The sequence below is a fragment of the Pezoporus flaviventris genome, unplaced genomic scaffold (genome assembly GCF_033815535.1).
Source record: "Pezoporus flaviventris isolate CSIRO_AGI_PZ_B2104156 unplaced genomic scaffold, CSIRO_AGI_Pfla_v1 ptg000022l, whole genome shotgun sequence".
NCBI lineage: Eukaryota > Metazoa > Chordata > Aves > Psittaciformes > Psittacidae > Pezoporus > Pezoporus flaviventris.
This window is the reverse complement of record NW_026892570.1, coordinates 1,723,498-1,739,531: the sequence shown is the minus strand read 5'-3', so window position 1 is coordinate 1,739,531 and position 16,034 is coordinate 1,723,498. Positions and strand designations below refer to the sequence as shown.

Here is a 16,034-nt window from a genome sequence, read left to right as displayed (position 1 = left end):
TACGGAAGAGCTATGGGATGCTGTGGTACAGTTTAGTTTGTAGCTGATACAAAGCAACATGAGGCTGATGATGAAGGATGAAGGGGTTGGGGTGGTCTGGTATAACTTTTCATGGATACTCTGATTCTGACAAACATTAACTGGAAAAAACAGAAATCAACAGAAGCCTTATTCTCTGCTAATGTCTCCTGATTACTGCATCAGTGTGGACTGTGATTCAGATCCATTTAGGCTTTAGATTTCCTTGCTCCTAATACAAAGTAGTCTAAATATAATTTTAAATGGTGGACAAAAAGAGGGCAAAGTCAATAGCTTTCCATCACTGATAATTTAAAACAAAACCTGCTGACTTTTTATAAGTCAACTTTTGGGTTGTTGACATGTGCCTGCAAGAAGCGTATTCAACAAATGGAACTTAATGATTCTTGACTTGAATTACTTTGAGTGTGATCTTCTTGTGCCTTGCGAGGGGGTAGAGGAAACACTGGTCCCTCTTCCAATGTCGAGTATATTCCTGTTAATGAGTCCTGACAATGAGCAGTGGTAATGCTGAGTAACTGATGTTTTTGTTGTAGATGCTAGACCTGATCCTGTTCACCTACTCAACAAGGGATTGCATTTGTTCCTGTCTACATGCGGACGTCTGTAGACAGCACTTGTGTGTGGTGCTTAGGTCCTCTGTAGTGGTTAAAGAAACTCAGTGGCCCTGCTTGGTGATAAGGGCAAATGCAAGTTAGATGTAGTAACTGGCTGTAATGGCAGATGGGTGCAGTTGGTTTGGATTAACAGGGAGTCAGGAGAGAAGAGAGGGAGAGGGATAAGGAGCCCATCACTAGAGAGGTTGTTAATTGGGACCAGGTGTAGTTGAACGATGAGCACAGATGTGATGTCAGTACTGTTATTTAATTGCTGTAATGATCAGCATAAAGTTAGTTGTCAGTTCTGTATGTTCTAGTGAGTTGTCTGTGCTGTATTATAACTCAGGCTAAATGAGATACTGTGGGCTCTGAGCCTGTACCTCTGGCACTCAGACTTGTGGTTTGGAAGTAGTTGCAGTGGGGAGCAGCATGGCAGTTGAAGAAGTGCGTTTGAATAACGTGCCTTGTATTCCTAATAGGGAACTTTCCTTCTCTGTGCCTTGTGATTAGGTTTTCGTTTCACACTTGCTGCTGGTGGTTTCAGTGTTTGGCTTATGCTGGCAGCAAAGTTGGTTCAGGATTGTAAATTGCCTGTTACAAAGCCCTTATGTAGTCTGGTAACTGACAGGAAGCGGTGCTGCATCAGGCTTTTTTTTTTTTTTTTTTTAATTCTTCTGGGTCTTTTTGAAGAAAAGGGAATCTTGGATAAATTTTGAATGATTGGAAGGAAAAGAAAACTCATAAAATTGATTTTGACCATTTTTTCTGAACTGAGATTCATGATTTGCGGATGTTGCACTGAACTCCTACTATGAAAGCAAGGATTATCCTCAATTATGCATCTAGTCTGTTGAAATTAATACAAAATGAAAACTTATGCCATGCAGTTTCTCCTTAGGAAATCAACTGCGTTTTTTTTTGTACAAACTGCTAATTATTGAAGATCAATCCCAACTGAAAATTCTGTAGTATTAGAAAAAAAAAATTGCTAAAATAGAAATACTTGACCCACTTTTGAAAATTAGGTCAGATATTAGCAGGCCTGGTAAAAGAACTTAGCAGTTCTTCTTAGCACCTTTTTTTCTCCTATAGAGGACATAGGGAGAACTCTATCATTGTGAAGCTGTTACCGCTGTCTCCTAGGTGGCCCTGTGCTTGATAGTGAACATACAGCAAATACAAACTTTACCAGTGTTGAAATGAGGAACAGCTATTTTTAAATCAAAAGTTGTAGTTTACCTGATTTTAGTCACAATTTTTAGAACTTCTTTATACTCCTAAGGGAAACAAAACAGTAACTTCTTAATTATTGAGTTTACAGGTAAATTTTGCCAGAGAACCAACATGATCTTATTTGCAACTGATGGTATAGCTATTGTAAAGTAAGCTGGTCTACAGCAGCTTCTGGATTTGTTACTCTGATTCCAGAGAACAGTGCCTTTAAATGAAAGTGGTAAATTAGAGAAAGGCAGACCACAGGGGAGATGTTTTGCAGAACTGGCTTATAAGGACTATAGATTACTGTTGTAATTATACGCTTATATGATAACTAAGCCACCAGTTCCATGAAGAAAAATTGGATAATCTTGGCTTGAAATTTAGGACACAATGGGAGCTAGGTGTACCTAGGAGTTGTACCTTTCACAGTGTTGAAAATCTGCGAGACAAACTGTACAGAATGTTGTCAATATTGTCTAGGTAAACTTTACATTAAACCAGGAAAAGGGTCAGGAGTTACAGTTACTCATATTTGCTGCTGTGTGGTAACTTCAAATAGCAGGGTTGCTAAATTTTTCCCAGCTGTTTCCCCTTTGCTGTCTTTCTGTTACACATAAATTTTGACAATTTAAAATGAGAAACTGAGTTTACTCACTTTACTACGTTAGTTGTCTTTGTTTTATGCTAGGATCTTTGGCAGTAAAATACATTTTTTTTAATGATTTTTTGTTAAGGGAAGTATCTCTTAAGTAAAAGGCTTTTCTCCCTTTTTCAAGAAAAGACGTTTACAGTACTCAAATCTGTGGTAAAGTTTGAATTGGCAGCTTCTAAAGATTATTCTACTACTACAAACATATATTAAAAATGTCTATTAAATATTAATATTATTAATATATTAAAATGTTGAAGATGTGTTTTAATGTTCTTCAAACAAGTGAATCCCTCAGTTTGTGTGCATCTGTGAGGAGATAAGGGGTTAAATTTGGACTATATTTGTCAAGGCAATTAATTCAGTGATCCAACGAGCCCACCTTTTAGTTGCAAAACATTGCAGCAAAGACATTATTTTGAGCTTCTTTATACTGAATTTCATTAGACTCTCCTGTATGCTTTATGTAAGCCCCTTGGCATTTGTTTAGCTTGAATAGTCATGAATAAAAGAGCTTAGAGTTGGCTTTAAAGTGCAGCTTCTGAAGTAGGAAAAAGACGATTCAGATTGCCTTATGTACCCTGTTTTGTTTTCCTTCTTGGGACTAAACAATGTCTGAGCAAAGCTACTGAGTTGTCCTCTGGTTTTAAAGGGAAAGCCATTCAGTGCACAGTTCACTGGGTATTAGTATGGTTATGATATATTAAAAGTAAGTATCTCTGGCTCTTTGGCAGATCTAAGTATTTCCTTTTGAGGGCTTACACTTACTGAATATGTGTTATGTTTTTTCTTGAGAGATGCGTGTATGTATGTAAGCATTTACTTACATATGTGTGAGCATATATTTATTTATGTAAGCATGTAGTTGGCTTTTAGGAAGTAGGCTTACCAAGTCTTTGTGAAAGGAAATCTTTTTTCTCAACTCATTCAGTATTGTTCACAGCATTAACACATCACTGAACAAATTGCTCTCTTGCATATGCTAATCCTGCACTTAAAAGAACTCATTGTAACACGTTTTAATGCTTTAGCTGGAACAGAGATGGAGATGGGAATCACAGGCATGTCAAATTGTCATGTGACTGAAAAACGTCTAAAATGCCTTTCTCTTTGGGTCAACAGTTTGTACTTAGCATACCTTACCATGAATGAAAGCAGTCCATGTAGTTTGAGAAAAAGATTAGTCTTTGCTTTTGTCTTTTGTGTGTGTTGGTCTCAGTTTTTCAGGTCAAATCTGATTAAATAACACTTTAGCCTGAATTTCACACTAGTAGTGAATGTTATGCTGGAAGTAAAAATATTTGATCTTTGTTTGCCATACCTTTATTGAAGGCATCCAATTGGAGTTTGCCGCAGCTAAAGAATGATTACTGCATCATCTTATTTGGTAAATATTTATTTTAAGAGTTAAAGGCAATTTCCCATGCCTGCAGATGTAAACATACCAAAGCATGATCTATTTATGATGACCTAAAAGTGAGCAATCAATCAGATTAGATTTATGAGGTCTGTTTTATTAAATGGGATGTGAATATTAAAAAAAAAAAGAAAAAAAAGATTGTTACCTGCTCATGAATAAACAGCAAACCTGCTTCTCCTAAAGAATAAATTCAGTTGAATTAATTAGTTAAATAGTGTCTGACAAGTGAACTAAACTTTTGATACATTGAACAATGAAAAGCCAAGTTTCTTAGAATACATGAAGCTGTACATGTTTGCCTGGAGGACTTTGAGTTGAACTAAATGGAATGAAAGACTATGTAGGTATCACATTTCTAAAGTATCTATCAGATCCAGTTTTTAAGCATTTGTGAAGGAATCTTTAAAGGAATTTTTGATTGACCTTGGTTTTTGTCTTTACAGAGTAATTCTCTTTTGGTCCAGGACAGTCTGCGGAGCACAGATAAACGCAGGAATGGCCCTGAATATACCAATGACATCAAAAAGAGAAAGGTGGATGATAAGGATTCCAGCCACTATGTAAGCAAATCTGAAAAATCAAAGAAAAAAGAAAGAAATTATTAATTTATTTGCCCATACTGTGCTTGTATGAGGAGTAAAAGAGCTGAGAAGAATGAGGCAATGTGTTTCCTATGGCTGATATAGTACATGAATATATGTGTCAGAGAGGCTGTTATTCTTGTTGTGGGAAGAGTTTGAGCTATTGTCAAGTAATACTCCTCAACAGGGAATAAAAGCCAGGAGTAGCTGTTTGGGATTCACAAGTTTCCTGGGACATTTCTCAGAGTTGGAGCAAGAGATCCTTTCTGGACTGCTCTAAAATCTGCAGGTTTGTTTGAAGCGAAGGATTTTGTTGATTTGATGGGTTTTAGTACATTTTTCTGATACTGGCTGTTACGTGTTGCGTTAGGAGGCTGTACTGTCTTACTAAAGTCTGCTTTTGGCTGATATGGCAGTTTCAGCAGAAAGCAGATTGAAATATAAAAAGTTCATGGTTGTGTTCTGCATTTTTGAGTAGCTTGCTTGTTGCTTGGTTTCCAAGAGACACATCACTACAGCAGTGTGGCATACATGAATCTCAAAAGGTTCATACAGGCTTTCAACTTCCAAGTCTAAATGCTGAGCCAAATCACAGGGTGATACATGAACAGGCTTTAGAGACTAGGACTGGTGCGAAAGTACGGAAAAATCAGGACTCTATCAGAAGATGCTGTTCTTTGACATAGCAATAATGTGGCAAATTGGTTTGAATATGAATTTAATCACTAATTACTTCCTGGTTACTGAAACCCAATAGAAAATAAGGTGCCCCTTTATTTCCTCAGTATTTGGTAGGGTAATTTCTCTCCAGTTTGACTAAGAATATCTCTGAGTAGCTATTGGATATCGCTGGTGCTACTGACAGTAGTTAGGACAACTTTCCCCTTTCTGCACATTGTGGTGTTGTAGTACAGTTACAGTTTTGCAAGTTGTATTTCCACCACTTTCTAATCTTGTTTTGATTACAGAGGGGTTTGGCACACTTCCCCATGTTACTCCCTCAACTTTGAGGTTTTGATATTCTATGGGCATTTTCCATTTTAAAGTTTGAACACTAAGCATTATTAAGATACGCTTGATAAAAAAAAAGGAAGAAAAAGCTTACCATGTTTGTTTTTCTTGGATTTCTGCCAAGAAGAGATGAAAAGGATATTTTGGCACTGTAGAAGCAGTTTGTTTTAATCCACATTTAAATGTGTGGTTCTGTTTGTTCTTTGCTTGAAATGGATTTTACAGATAACGGCAACATCAAAGAACTGAGCAAAACAAGGATTGTTAAAGGTTCCAGGTTTATTGTAATCTGGAATTTTTAACTTTATTTTTAAAGGTTCCCCAGTTCTACAAACAGAACTGCTGATTTCCAGCTCATTTTAGATGAGACCCTTTTAGGGACAAGGAAATACTACTTCTGTCAGAAAGGAGACAGACAAGTTGCAGGAATGGTCATTAATGAAAATAAGATACAAAACCACGATTATTTTTTTTTCTTCTTTTGATTTCCATGTTAGGACCTGCATAGTTTCAACCTGTGGGTTTGTTACTGAGGCGGTATTTTGATACTACATAGTACCTATGGGACATGCCTTTGATAGTCCCAGTAAATTTCAGTTTCTCAAGATGACAGTCAGTGAAGTACATTTAATCGTTGCTCAGCAGCTATTTTTGCCCTCCTCAGGAGTGGTATTTCTGGTGAACAAGTGTCCCACCCACTGTGCTCCCACATGCTCAGATGTGTTCTAACCTATTCTTGCTTTCTGGATGTTTCATACTTTTGAAGAGGTGGCAGATTAATCAGGGGTAAAATTTTCCTATTCCTTCTTTTGCAACCTTTGTTTGGACAGCTTCCTGAGTGGCAGAAAGAGCCACCATTCTGTCTTTAGTGGCACTATTGGGTCCTAATATGTTTGCAGTATTCCATGGACCAATATTCAGCTACGAAAACAGAAGGGAAGTGTTAAAACACTACCTGTTGGGGTGGGTTTTCTTTGTTCGGGTTTAGTTTTGTTTGTTTATTATGAATATTACTTGTGTTGGCTTTCTTTTTGTTTGTTTTGGGGGGGTTGTGTTTGGTTTTTTGGTTTGTGGGTGATTTCTTTTTTTCTTTTTCGTGGTGGTGGTGTCTTGTTTTAAATGTTTATGGCCTGAAGTGAGGAAAAAGAGCTGGCATTTTACTTTACCACTGTTAAAATTGGGGTAGCCCAGGCACATTGAAAGCAAGAGACACGGGACAGTTTGATCAATCTTGTATGTCTGGTTTATTTGCCTAGAAACCTTTTAACTAAAAGAATTTCTGTTGGAAATGTCCAACTTGTCCAAATGAAAATTTTAAGTTTTTGTCATTCACTTGATTTGTTCGTGAGTTAAGACTCACTTTCTGGTTGAACCACCACAGTGGACTGTGAAAATCACTGTGTATCATAGAACAGGCATTCCTGCCTGTATTGGAGACAGGGACCAGGAGACACTTGAGTAACAGCTATTGTGAGGCACTAGAGCAGCTCAGGTGAACAGATTTATGTGAAACAGTCAAAATGCAGCTTGACAAGCCATAATAAATCGTTTCTGTTTAGGAATGTCAAAGTATTTTGGTTTTGTTAGAAATGTTGACATGCCTTGGCATTTCTGAAGCTTTTTCTTCCCCAGAATTTTTCATTTCAAAACTTTCCTTTCTGGAAAATGAGAAAAATTGTCCTATCACTTTGAGGAAGATCACTCATCAAACACATGCCAAAAAGCTCCAGTTTTCTGAGGTCTGTTGGGTTTTTTTTTAGGTATGCACAAGTAGTAATTTCCATAAGATTAACACATGAGATTAGCATATGAACAGAATGAGTTTCTCTTTTAGAAGTAGTGATAATTTATGATGGTAATGAGAAGGAGCTTTGGACCATCTTGCACTGATGGTGAGACCATCAGATTTCAACTAGTTCTACCTTATTTGGGTTTTATTACTGAAGCAGAAATAAGGTGTTGTGTTCCTGTTTTCGTTGTTTTCCCTATTGCTAATAATGAAAGGCTGTTTGCTGTTTGTTTAGGAAAACAAAATGTCTGAGTAGATACATAGTCTTTCTCTCTGGGCTCTTAATGTACTAATTTAAATGAACACTATATTTATTTATTTTTAATAGGACAGTGATGGGGACAAGAGTGACGATAACTTGGTTGTAGATGTATCCAATGAGGTAACTTTTTTCATTTTTGTAGTCTTGACGTTTGCCCAAAGGTTAAAGGAAAAGTGCATTTAGATGTTAGAACAAAAAGAATCCTGTGTGGATATGTTAAAATATTCACAACTTCTCCTTTTTTTTCTAGTACTAATCACTATGTCTTCCTTAGAGCTTTATCTGGTTGCCCTCTCAGCTTTTCCTTCTACTGCTTTGTCCAGGTCTGTTCCCTTGGCAGTTATGTTCTGATGCTTCACAGCTGCTCTGTTGTGTAGAGAGTTGTGGTGAGATGCAGGTGAAGGGCTCTGGTTTTCAAACTACTATCTTCAAATGAAAAAGGAAGACATTATCTAACGTTATATTTAGTAGTAGGAGTATTATTAAAAACCTTTTTGTACCTTAAAAATTATAATTATTTTAATATCCTGTGTTAAAGACAACATTTTTCAGAAATGCTTGGTTTTTGGAGGGAAGTCAGCTGAAGTCAGAATGAAGTCAGTCAGTTCACAATATTTTCCAGAGGTTGTATCACTTTTTTTTTTTTTTCCTTCAGGGCAGAGACGTTTCAGTCACATCAAACTGAAGGGATGGGCCTTATCTTTTTAAAATCTTTTATTTCATGCAACAAAGAGATTTAGGAAGCCTGAATATGGTAGCGAGGTTCTGCTCTGTGAAAAGCACAGGGAGAGAAGCTGCCAGAGAAATGTCTTCTGTGGCTCCAAGTGCCCAAATGATGTCAGCCAAGTAGCAAAATAGGTATCAAACAAGGGATTTTTAGTAATCCTTTCAGAAGCCCTATTTAGGATGAAATTGCTCAGTAATCAGCCAGTATACTTAGTTTCCTCTTGTGAGGACTGCTTCCTTCCAGCTGCTATTCTCCTGAGCCAAAGGAGCATGGAGAACCTGCAGACTCTGATGACATGGTAGCTTAACTGAGCTGGCTTTTTCAGATTAAAGTAAATGCTGAGAGTACCTCTGGAAGAAAGATAATCACCTGAGAGATGATTTCAGGTTTTCCTGTAGATTGAAGTAGCAAGGCAATTGCAAGTGATAGTTAGAAAGAAGTGACAGATATTAAGACATAAAAAACATTTCTTTATTTCTTCTTCTGAAGATAGAGATGAGCAAGGTTTGTATGGCCTAAATAGATTATTGGTGTGCTTGTTGTCACTAGCAGTGTGTGGAGAATGTACATAATAAAACCAGTGTAAATTTACTGCATTAGTGTTGGTCTTTCTTGCTTTTACCATGTGTCATTTGTGCTTGCATTAGTTTGTACTTAGATATGCTTAGATGGCAAGCTTTATGCTTGGAAACAGTTTATGATTACATATAGTATAAAATAAAACCAGATTGTTTACAATATGAACTACGTCTCTAAACCGGTGAAGGGATTTCAGCTTTTTTTCTATAGATATAACAAAATGTCTTGTAATTTTAACTTGCTCCTAAAATTTTTCTAGCTTTTTTCCCATAGACTCCTTAGTGACGATTCTGTACCAGCCCATGACAGGGTTCTGTGCTGTTCTTCCCTTCCCATTGTTTTAGGATCCTTCTTCCCCAAGGGCAAGTCCAACTCATTCACCACGTGAAAACGGTATAGATAAAACTCGGCTGCTGAAGAAAGATGCCTCTAGCAGTCCAGCATCTACAGCCTCTTCAGGAAGTTCCACTTCCCTCAAATCCAAAGAAATGAGCTTGGTGGGTTGCAGTCTGTTGTCCAGATATATGTTGTTCTTTCTTGTGAGGTCTGTGTCTTCATTCTTTTGCAACTATTTGTGGCAGAAAGTACATGGCTTTAAACGTTTGAAGCTGAAATAGACTACTGCTTAAGCATTGTTTATTCTTTATGAGCATTGGCTTATGGTTTAAAATAGTCTGAATATAGACGCTAAGAAGTCCTACAGGCTTTTGTTAAATTCTTCTAAGTAAGCTGTTACTCTTTGAAAATATTTACTGCAGTATCACTTGTAGCTTGATGAGATTCTCTGTAGCTTTTGTGTCACAATTTTTTGGTACTATCAGCTGTAGAGGTATTTTGGTTTTGTACTTAGATTGGCTGTGTATAGTGTTAATTGAGATTAATGTTTCCAAGCTAAAATAATTTTGTGGTAAAATTTTCTCCTGAAAAAAAAACAGTTCAGGCATTTTTTATTATTTTTTTTTAATGCCAGTGGAAGAAGGAAAAATAACATTGGGTTGGTTTCTTTTTCTTAATTTTGGCAGCAGTCAAAAAGGTCAGCATTTCTCTCTCACAAGTTAATGTTGTCAGCGTTGCCTGGGTTTATAAAAATTGGCTGAGGGACTAGGTAGTAGGCGCCCAGCATCCCAGCTGCTGTTGTGATAAATAGTATAATATGGCCTGGATTAAAAATAATACTCATTTAATTTGTTTAATGATACCAGCATGAAAAAGCCAGCACGCCTGTTCTGAAATCCAGCACACCGACTCCTCGAAGTGATGTGCCAACCCCAGGCACTAGTGCAACTCCAGGACTTCGTCCAGGCCTTGGCAAACCTCCAGCAATGGACCCTCTGGTTAACCAAGCTGGTAATGCATTACCTCACGTGTTTCTGTGGTTCCAAAATTAATCTTTTTTTATGTATGTAGTTCTGTGCAAATGTTAACTAAATATATTGCTTTGTTCTTGATATCAAGAGAGGGCTTGATGAGAAGCAGATGTTTGGATTATCAAGAGTTTGAATGTCTTTGTGTCTTATCCTTCTTTGTTTACTTTGTCTTTATCTTTTTTGCAAATAATCCAGATACTGAATGCAATATAAAAAGACTTCTCAGAAGTTTCTGGTGCTCATTCTGAATGCAATCTCTTCTCCAGCTTTTTGCAGTGAATATTAGTAGACTCAGGCAATGTAAATCTTGACAAATACAGAGGGGGAAGTTTACTTTCGCTATTCAGGCTGGTACAGCACAGTTGCTTCAGACATGAGCTGTGTAAACCATGTCTGTCAGTTTTACTGCTTAATTTGGCTAAGGAGAGACTAACGTAAACAGGGAAATATGACAGCAATGGAAATAGGTAATGCTAGAAGAGATTGTTAGAAGTAATCGGCAAGTTCAGACTTCAGTAGATCTTATTTACATTGAGTGAAAAGAGGTGGCAGTACTGATAAATGAGGGCATTTGACAATGTGCATATGTGAAAGGGGAAGGCTAGGTATTATGGGGAAAAAATGGACTGGTTTCTTCCACATGTGTGGGAATATATAAATAAAACTGTTTCATTATTCCATAGCTGCAGGTTTGCGGACACCATTGGCAGTACCAGGACCGTACCCTGCTCCATTTGGAATGGTACCTCATGCTGGCATAAATGGAGAGTTAACCAGTCCAGGGGCAGCCTATGCCAGTTTGCACAATATGTCACCCCAGATGAGTGCTGCGGCTGCTGCAGCTGCTGTGGTTGCCTATGGAAGATCTCCTATGGTAGGCCATATATTGCATGCAATCTCAGTTCTGTGTGCTGTGGTTCACTGGGAAGAGCTGCATGCTTCATTTAGCACTGTCGAATTCCCAAGTTATAACAGTGCCAGAGACTTGACAGCTTCACTGTGTTTCATTTTCTTGTGTAGCTAGAGAAACAAATTTGCACCTTGAAAACAGAGAATCTTGGTGTATTTATTTCCCTTTTTTCTTTCACCTTCATCAGTGCTTTGACTAATGAATAAATGGCAAAAAAAGGTATTTTGTGCTTTGAGAAGGTTGTTTTGGTAGCTATGAAGTATTTCATTGCTGCTGTGGACATCATCTTTTCTCTTGCTGAACCAGATTTATGTTCCACGCAGACATAGCAAATTAATCTTGAAGCATGTAGAAGAATCTTAACTTTGTTTCTTTCCTTGTATTTTGTTTTTTTTTTTTTTTGTGGAAGTTGTTTGTTACGTGTCTTGGAGCTCTGTGATAAGGTGTGTTAAGAATAATTGTGGGTGTAGCGAGTAAGTGCAGCATAGCAGTTAGAGATGTTGTCAACCAGAATAACCTAGGGGCCTGATTCTGCAAACATGAGCATGGTATCACACACACAGTATCACAGTATGTTAGAGATTGGAAGGGACCTCGAAAGATCATCTAGTCCAATCCCCCTGCCAGAGCAGGAACACCTAGATAATGTTACACAGGAATGCGTCCAGGCGGGTTTTGAATGTCTCCAGGGAAGGAGACTCCACAACCTCCCTGGGCAGCCTGTTCCAGTGTTCCGTCACCCTCACTGAGAAGAAGTTTCTTCTCAAGTTTAAGTGGCAGTTTTCTGCATAGACAATCTTACCTACTTGTAAATTTACAAGATTGGATTTAAGCTTGTATTCGTCTCATTAGGGCAGAAAATGTGGAAATTCTCAATAGCAGATGTGCTCCTTAAAGCAAGAAGAATTTTAACTTGGGTGAAAAATAAAACTAGGTCTGTTTAGTCCAGGATTTCTGTTTGTATTATTTGATGTATATCCTCATCCAAGATATGAAAGTTTAGTGGCATTGCAGTATGTAAAGGGAACACAGTATATTTAAGATCTGCGAGAGATCTCCTAGCTGATGTGGCTACACAGTGCGATGTGGAGCCATGCAGGTACTAGCAGGGGTCTGATGCTGTTTTCCAGCACCACGCTGTGCCTGCATGGGCGCACACTGCTGTCATAGAGTTTAAGAGCACTGGCGTGGCTACACACAGGGGTATTTGTGTTCAGTGGTATGAATGCATGATACACATTACTGGTTTTCTGTTCTCCTATAAATGCAGAAGCATTCCTAGGGAAAACGTCTTGTTCCACCCCCCACGAAGGGCCATGCACTTATCTAATACTGTGTATAAAAGACACATTTGGTTAAATGCAAGTATCTTGGGAGTGAAGAGAAGGGGTTTGTTGAATTAGAAATTACAAGTGGGAGATTAATTCATTTTTCATTGTCAGGTTGGGTTTGATCCTCCTCCTCACATGAGAGTACCTGGCATTCCTCCAAATCTGGCAGGGATTCCTGGGGGAAAACCGTAAGTAACTTTTAACATTTTGGTAACATCTGCAATAGCTAGGGAGAATAAAGTTATCTTGTGTCAGTGAATAAAGAATTCTAAAGTAGGCAGTGTCTGGTTGTTCCCAGGAGATTTAGATTTCTCCTGGCAAGAGGTACAGCATATAAATTCTCAAATGTTAGTTGTCATATCCTGAAACAGGTGTGCATATAGTTATTTTGAAGGAAAAGCTGTTGAAGGTATACTTTTAAGGCTTTTTTTATTTCCTTCTTTCTGGGAGAAGTTAAGAGGACTGCAAATTGGTAGTGGTAAAATATGTAAGATAAAACTTATTGAAACTAAACTTTTTACTGTGTTGAGCATGAATATGTAGTGCAAACTCACAGACTCCATGCCTGGCACAGGCATGAGAGTCTGCAACTGTTGGTCCCAGTGGGTGCCTGAAGCAGCTACTTTAGCAGCTGATCCACACCTTGCATAATAGAGAAAGCTCTTTTAAATGTTTATGTGAGTGTGCAGCTGGAGAGCAAAAGGAATGATGAAGCAATTGTGTAGCGGGTGATGCATAGATGTAAGGTAGCTTTTGCAATAGGTTCTTTTATTGAAAAGTTTCAATTACTGAAGAAGAGGTGGTTAAATAAAATACTTGTGTGATGCTGTGGCTCATTGATGTTACAATAAAATGAATTCATCAAAAAACATACATCAATTTTTTCAGTAATTTGGCTTTGGCAGACTGAGATTTAGCTTACACATGCATGGTAGGCTCATGAGTATGTCACGATAAAAAAGTGATTATTTTTTAAGTATTTCTGGACAACTAGTCTATACAGGTACAAACAGAGCATAGACTGCAAATTTTAACTCGTTTTCTTGGAAAGAGTGGGGCAGAGAAAATTATAAGAGGTTTTTCAGCATTCTGTACGACCTGTTCTTAGAATCATCGAATAGTTAGGGTTGGAAAGGACCTTAAGATCGTCAAGTTCCAACCCCCCTGCCATGGGCAGGGACACCTCACACTGAACCATCTCACCCAGGGCTTTGTCCAACCTGGTCTTGAGGACTGCCAGGGATGGGGCATTCACAGCTTCTCCAGGCAACCTATTCCAGTGCCTCACCACCCTTACAGTAAAGAACTTCTTCCTTATATCCAATCTAAGCTTCCCCTGTTTAAGTTTTAACCCATTACACCTTGTCTTATCACTACAGTCCCTAATGAAGAGTCCCTCCCCAGCATCCCTATAGGCCCCCTTCAGATACTGGAAGGCTGCTATGAGGTCTCCACGCAGCCTTCTCTTCTCCAGGCTGAACAGCCCCAACTTTCTCAGCCTGTCTTCATACAGGAGGTGCTCCGGTCCCCTGATCATCCTCATGGCCCTTCCTCTCTGGACTTGTTCCAACAGTTCCATGTCCTTTTTATGTTGAGGACACCAGAACTGCACACAGTACTGCAAGTGAGGTCTCACAAGACCAGGGGCAGGATCACCTCCTTTGACCTGCTGGTCATGCTCCTTTTGATGCAGCCCAGGATTCTTCATCCCTTCATGCTTGGCATGAAGTCCTGTCTTCTCTTTCAACTGGAAGTTGCAGTTAGTTTCTGTCTAGGTATACAATTTTGAAATTCACTTAACACTTTGCACTTTCTATGCTGTGTGTTCCTGTTACAGGCTATCTTCCTTACCAGTCTATCATGGTTTAATTTTTCTTTTTGCAGCTTCAGGAAAAATTCAGAAACTTATTTTTAGAATACTAAGCTGTAAGACATGCTGTAGTGAAAGTTATACACTCTTTGCCTTCATTTTGAACTTCTGTTAATGGTTAGTGATACATTGTAATGACAGTCATGCAGACATCCTAAAAAGTACACCAGATTACAGGCAAAAGTGTGTTTTTTCTTCTACTCTTTTTCCATAGCAGTAGGAAAAGAGCAGACTTAAATTAGGAAAGCCATTCATCGTTGTTACCCACTGTGCTTCTAGAACAGACTTAGCTCTCTGTTGGCAGCATGAAAAACCTGTTAAATCTTTTTTAAGGATTTACTTAAAGAAAAGTTGGTGGTATGTTAACAAGATTCCTGAAGTGAGGGCTCAGTGAGTTGGTGTAATGTGTCGAATGGTGGTATATTTCAATTTAGTGCAGTAAGGAACAGGCTTTGTTCTCAAAACGTTCTTTTATTGAGGGTCAGGGTCGCTCTTGCTGACTTCAGTAGAATTTGACATACTTACAGAAAGTATTTTTTGAGATTGCATAGTCCAGTGGCTGTAAGTTTTTACCTTTAAACACGTATATTCATCAGCTTTCAATGACTTATTCCATTAGTAATGCTTGTCAATATTTTATATTACAAGCTACGAAAGCCTATTTTTGTTCAGTCAGAAATTTCCTATTGCTGAGTTTTAGTTGTTGCACTACTCAAGGCACAAAAGCAGTGCGTGTATGCTGCTATACTTTGTATCCTGTGATTTCATAGCTAAGTTATAGGTGGGGGAGGGGGGTGTGTGTGGTTTTTTGTTGTTTTTTTTTGTTGTTGTTTTTCGTTCGTTTGGTTGTTGGTTGGTTTTTTTTAATCTTCAGTATTTTCAGCACTTTATTTACACTGCTTTGTAGGTCACCTACAGTGTTGCTACATACTCTCTACTTTCCACTTGATTTGCTGGTGTGCTCTGTAATATTTTTTTGTGGTTGTGTTAGTTTGACTGAGTCAGTCATTTTGTCTTAAAGTGACTTCTTTTCTTATCTTTATTGTGAGGCAAGCCTAACATTCCATAAATTGATCTGTTATCTTTCCACTGACGGCTTTAGAACAATCTTGTTTTACTGTTGATTGCTGTAGCTAGCTAGATGCTGTTACCGGCAGCATCTTTGAGTATCTCTTACTTATGCTAGGCAAATCTACTGTGTTTTCTATACCAAGTACATGGTTATATAATTATGAAAACTAGTGGAGTATTCCTGGTGCATTTACATCATTTGCCTTTTCCTAGAGCGTAGTTAAGATGCCACACTGATGTGATGAGATGCGGAGATTTAGTCTCGTTTTGCAAGTGGTACAGTTAATTTTCAAATTGAACCATTGGATCCCAAGCTATATGTGTACGCTTATGGCTGCACCATTTTTATCAGTGGTTATTTTAGGGCTTTTCTTTGTCTTTTTTTTTGCTTTGGTTTGTTTTTTGGTTTGTTTTTTTTTTCCACCCGACTCTTCTTCCAAGAGAAAATTAAACTATTCCCAAGGGGGGTGACATTTGTTACCACTCACCTTTTTTTTTAACCCCTGTGTATTCTGAGATCTGTCAATGAGTAGCTTGTTAGAAAAACTGGTAACTGCTGAAGTACCCACTCCTACGTGTCTGTCTGCCTTTTATCAGTGGACTGTTATGTG

The 16,034-nt window shown here is 38.1% G+C and overlaps 1 protein-coding gene across 4 annotated transcripts in view; it reads left to right on the top strand.

The window, feature by feature from the left end:
• LOC133270768 (transducin-like enhancer protein 1) overlaps window positions 1-16,034 on the top strand; it is a 73,647-nt gene that overhangs the window by 42,481 nt on the left and 15,132 nt on the right. For 3 of the 4 annotated variants that reach the window (XM_061456253.1, XM_061456251.1, XM_061456250.1), the window contains 6 exons: window positions 4,369-4,485; window positions 7,635-7,688; window positions 9,219-9,371; window positions 10,077-10,221; window positions 10,925-11,115; window positions 12,594-12,670. In XM_061456253.1, the coding sequence (XP_061312237.1) occupies window positions 4,369-4,485; window positions 7,635-7,688; window positions 9,219-9,371; window positions 10,077-10,221; window positions 10,925-11,115; window positions 12,594-12,670 (737 nt within the window). The remainder of the gene's footprint in view (window positions 1-4,368; window positions 4,486-7,634; window positions 7,689-9,218; window positions 9,372-10,076; window positions 10,222-10,924; window positions 11,116-12,593; window positions 12,671-16,034) is intronic. The other variant, XM_061456252.1, reaches the window with a different exon arrangement.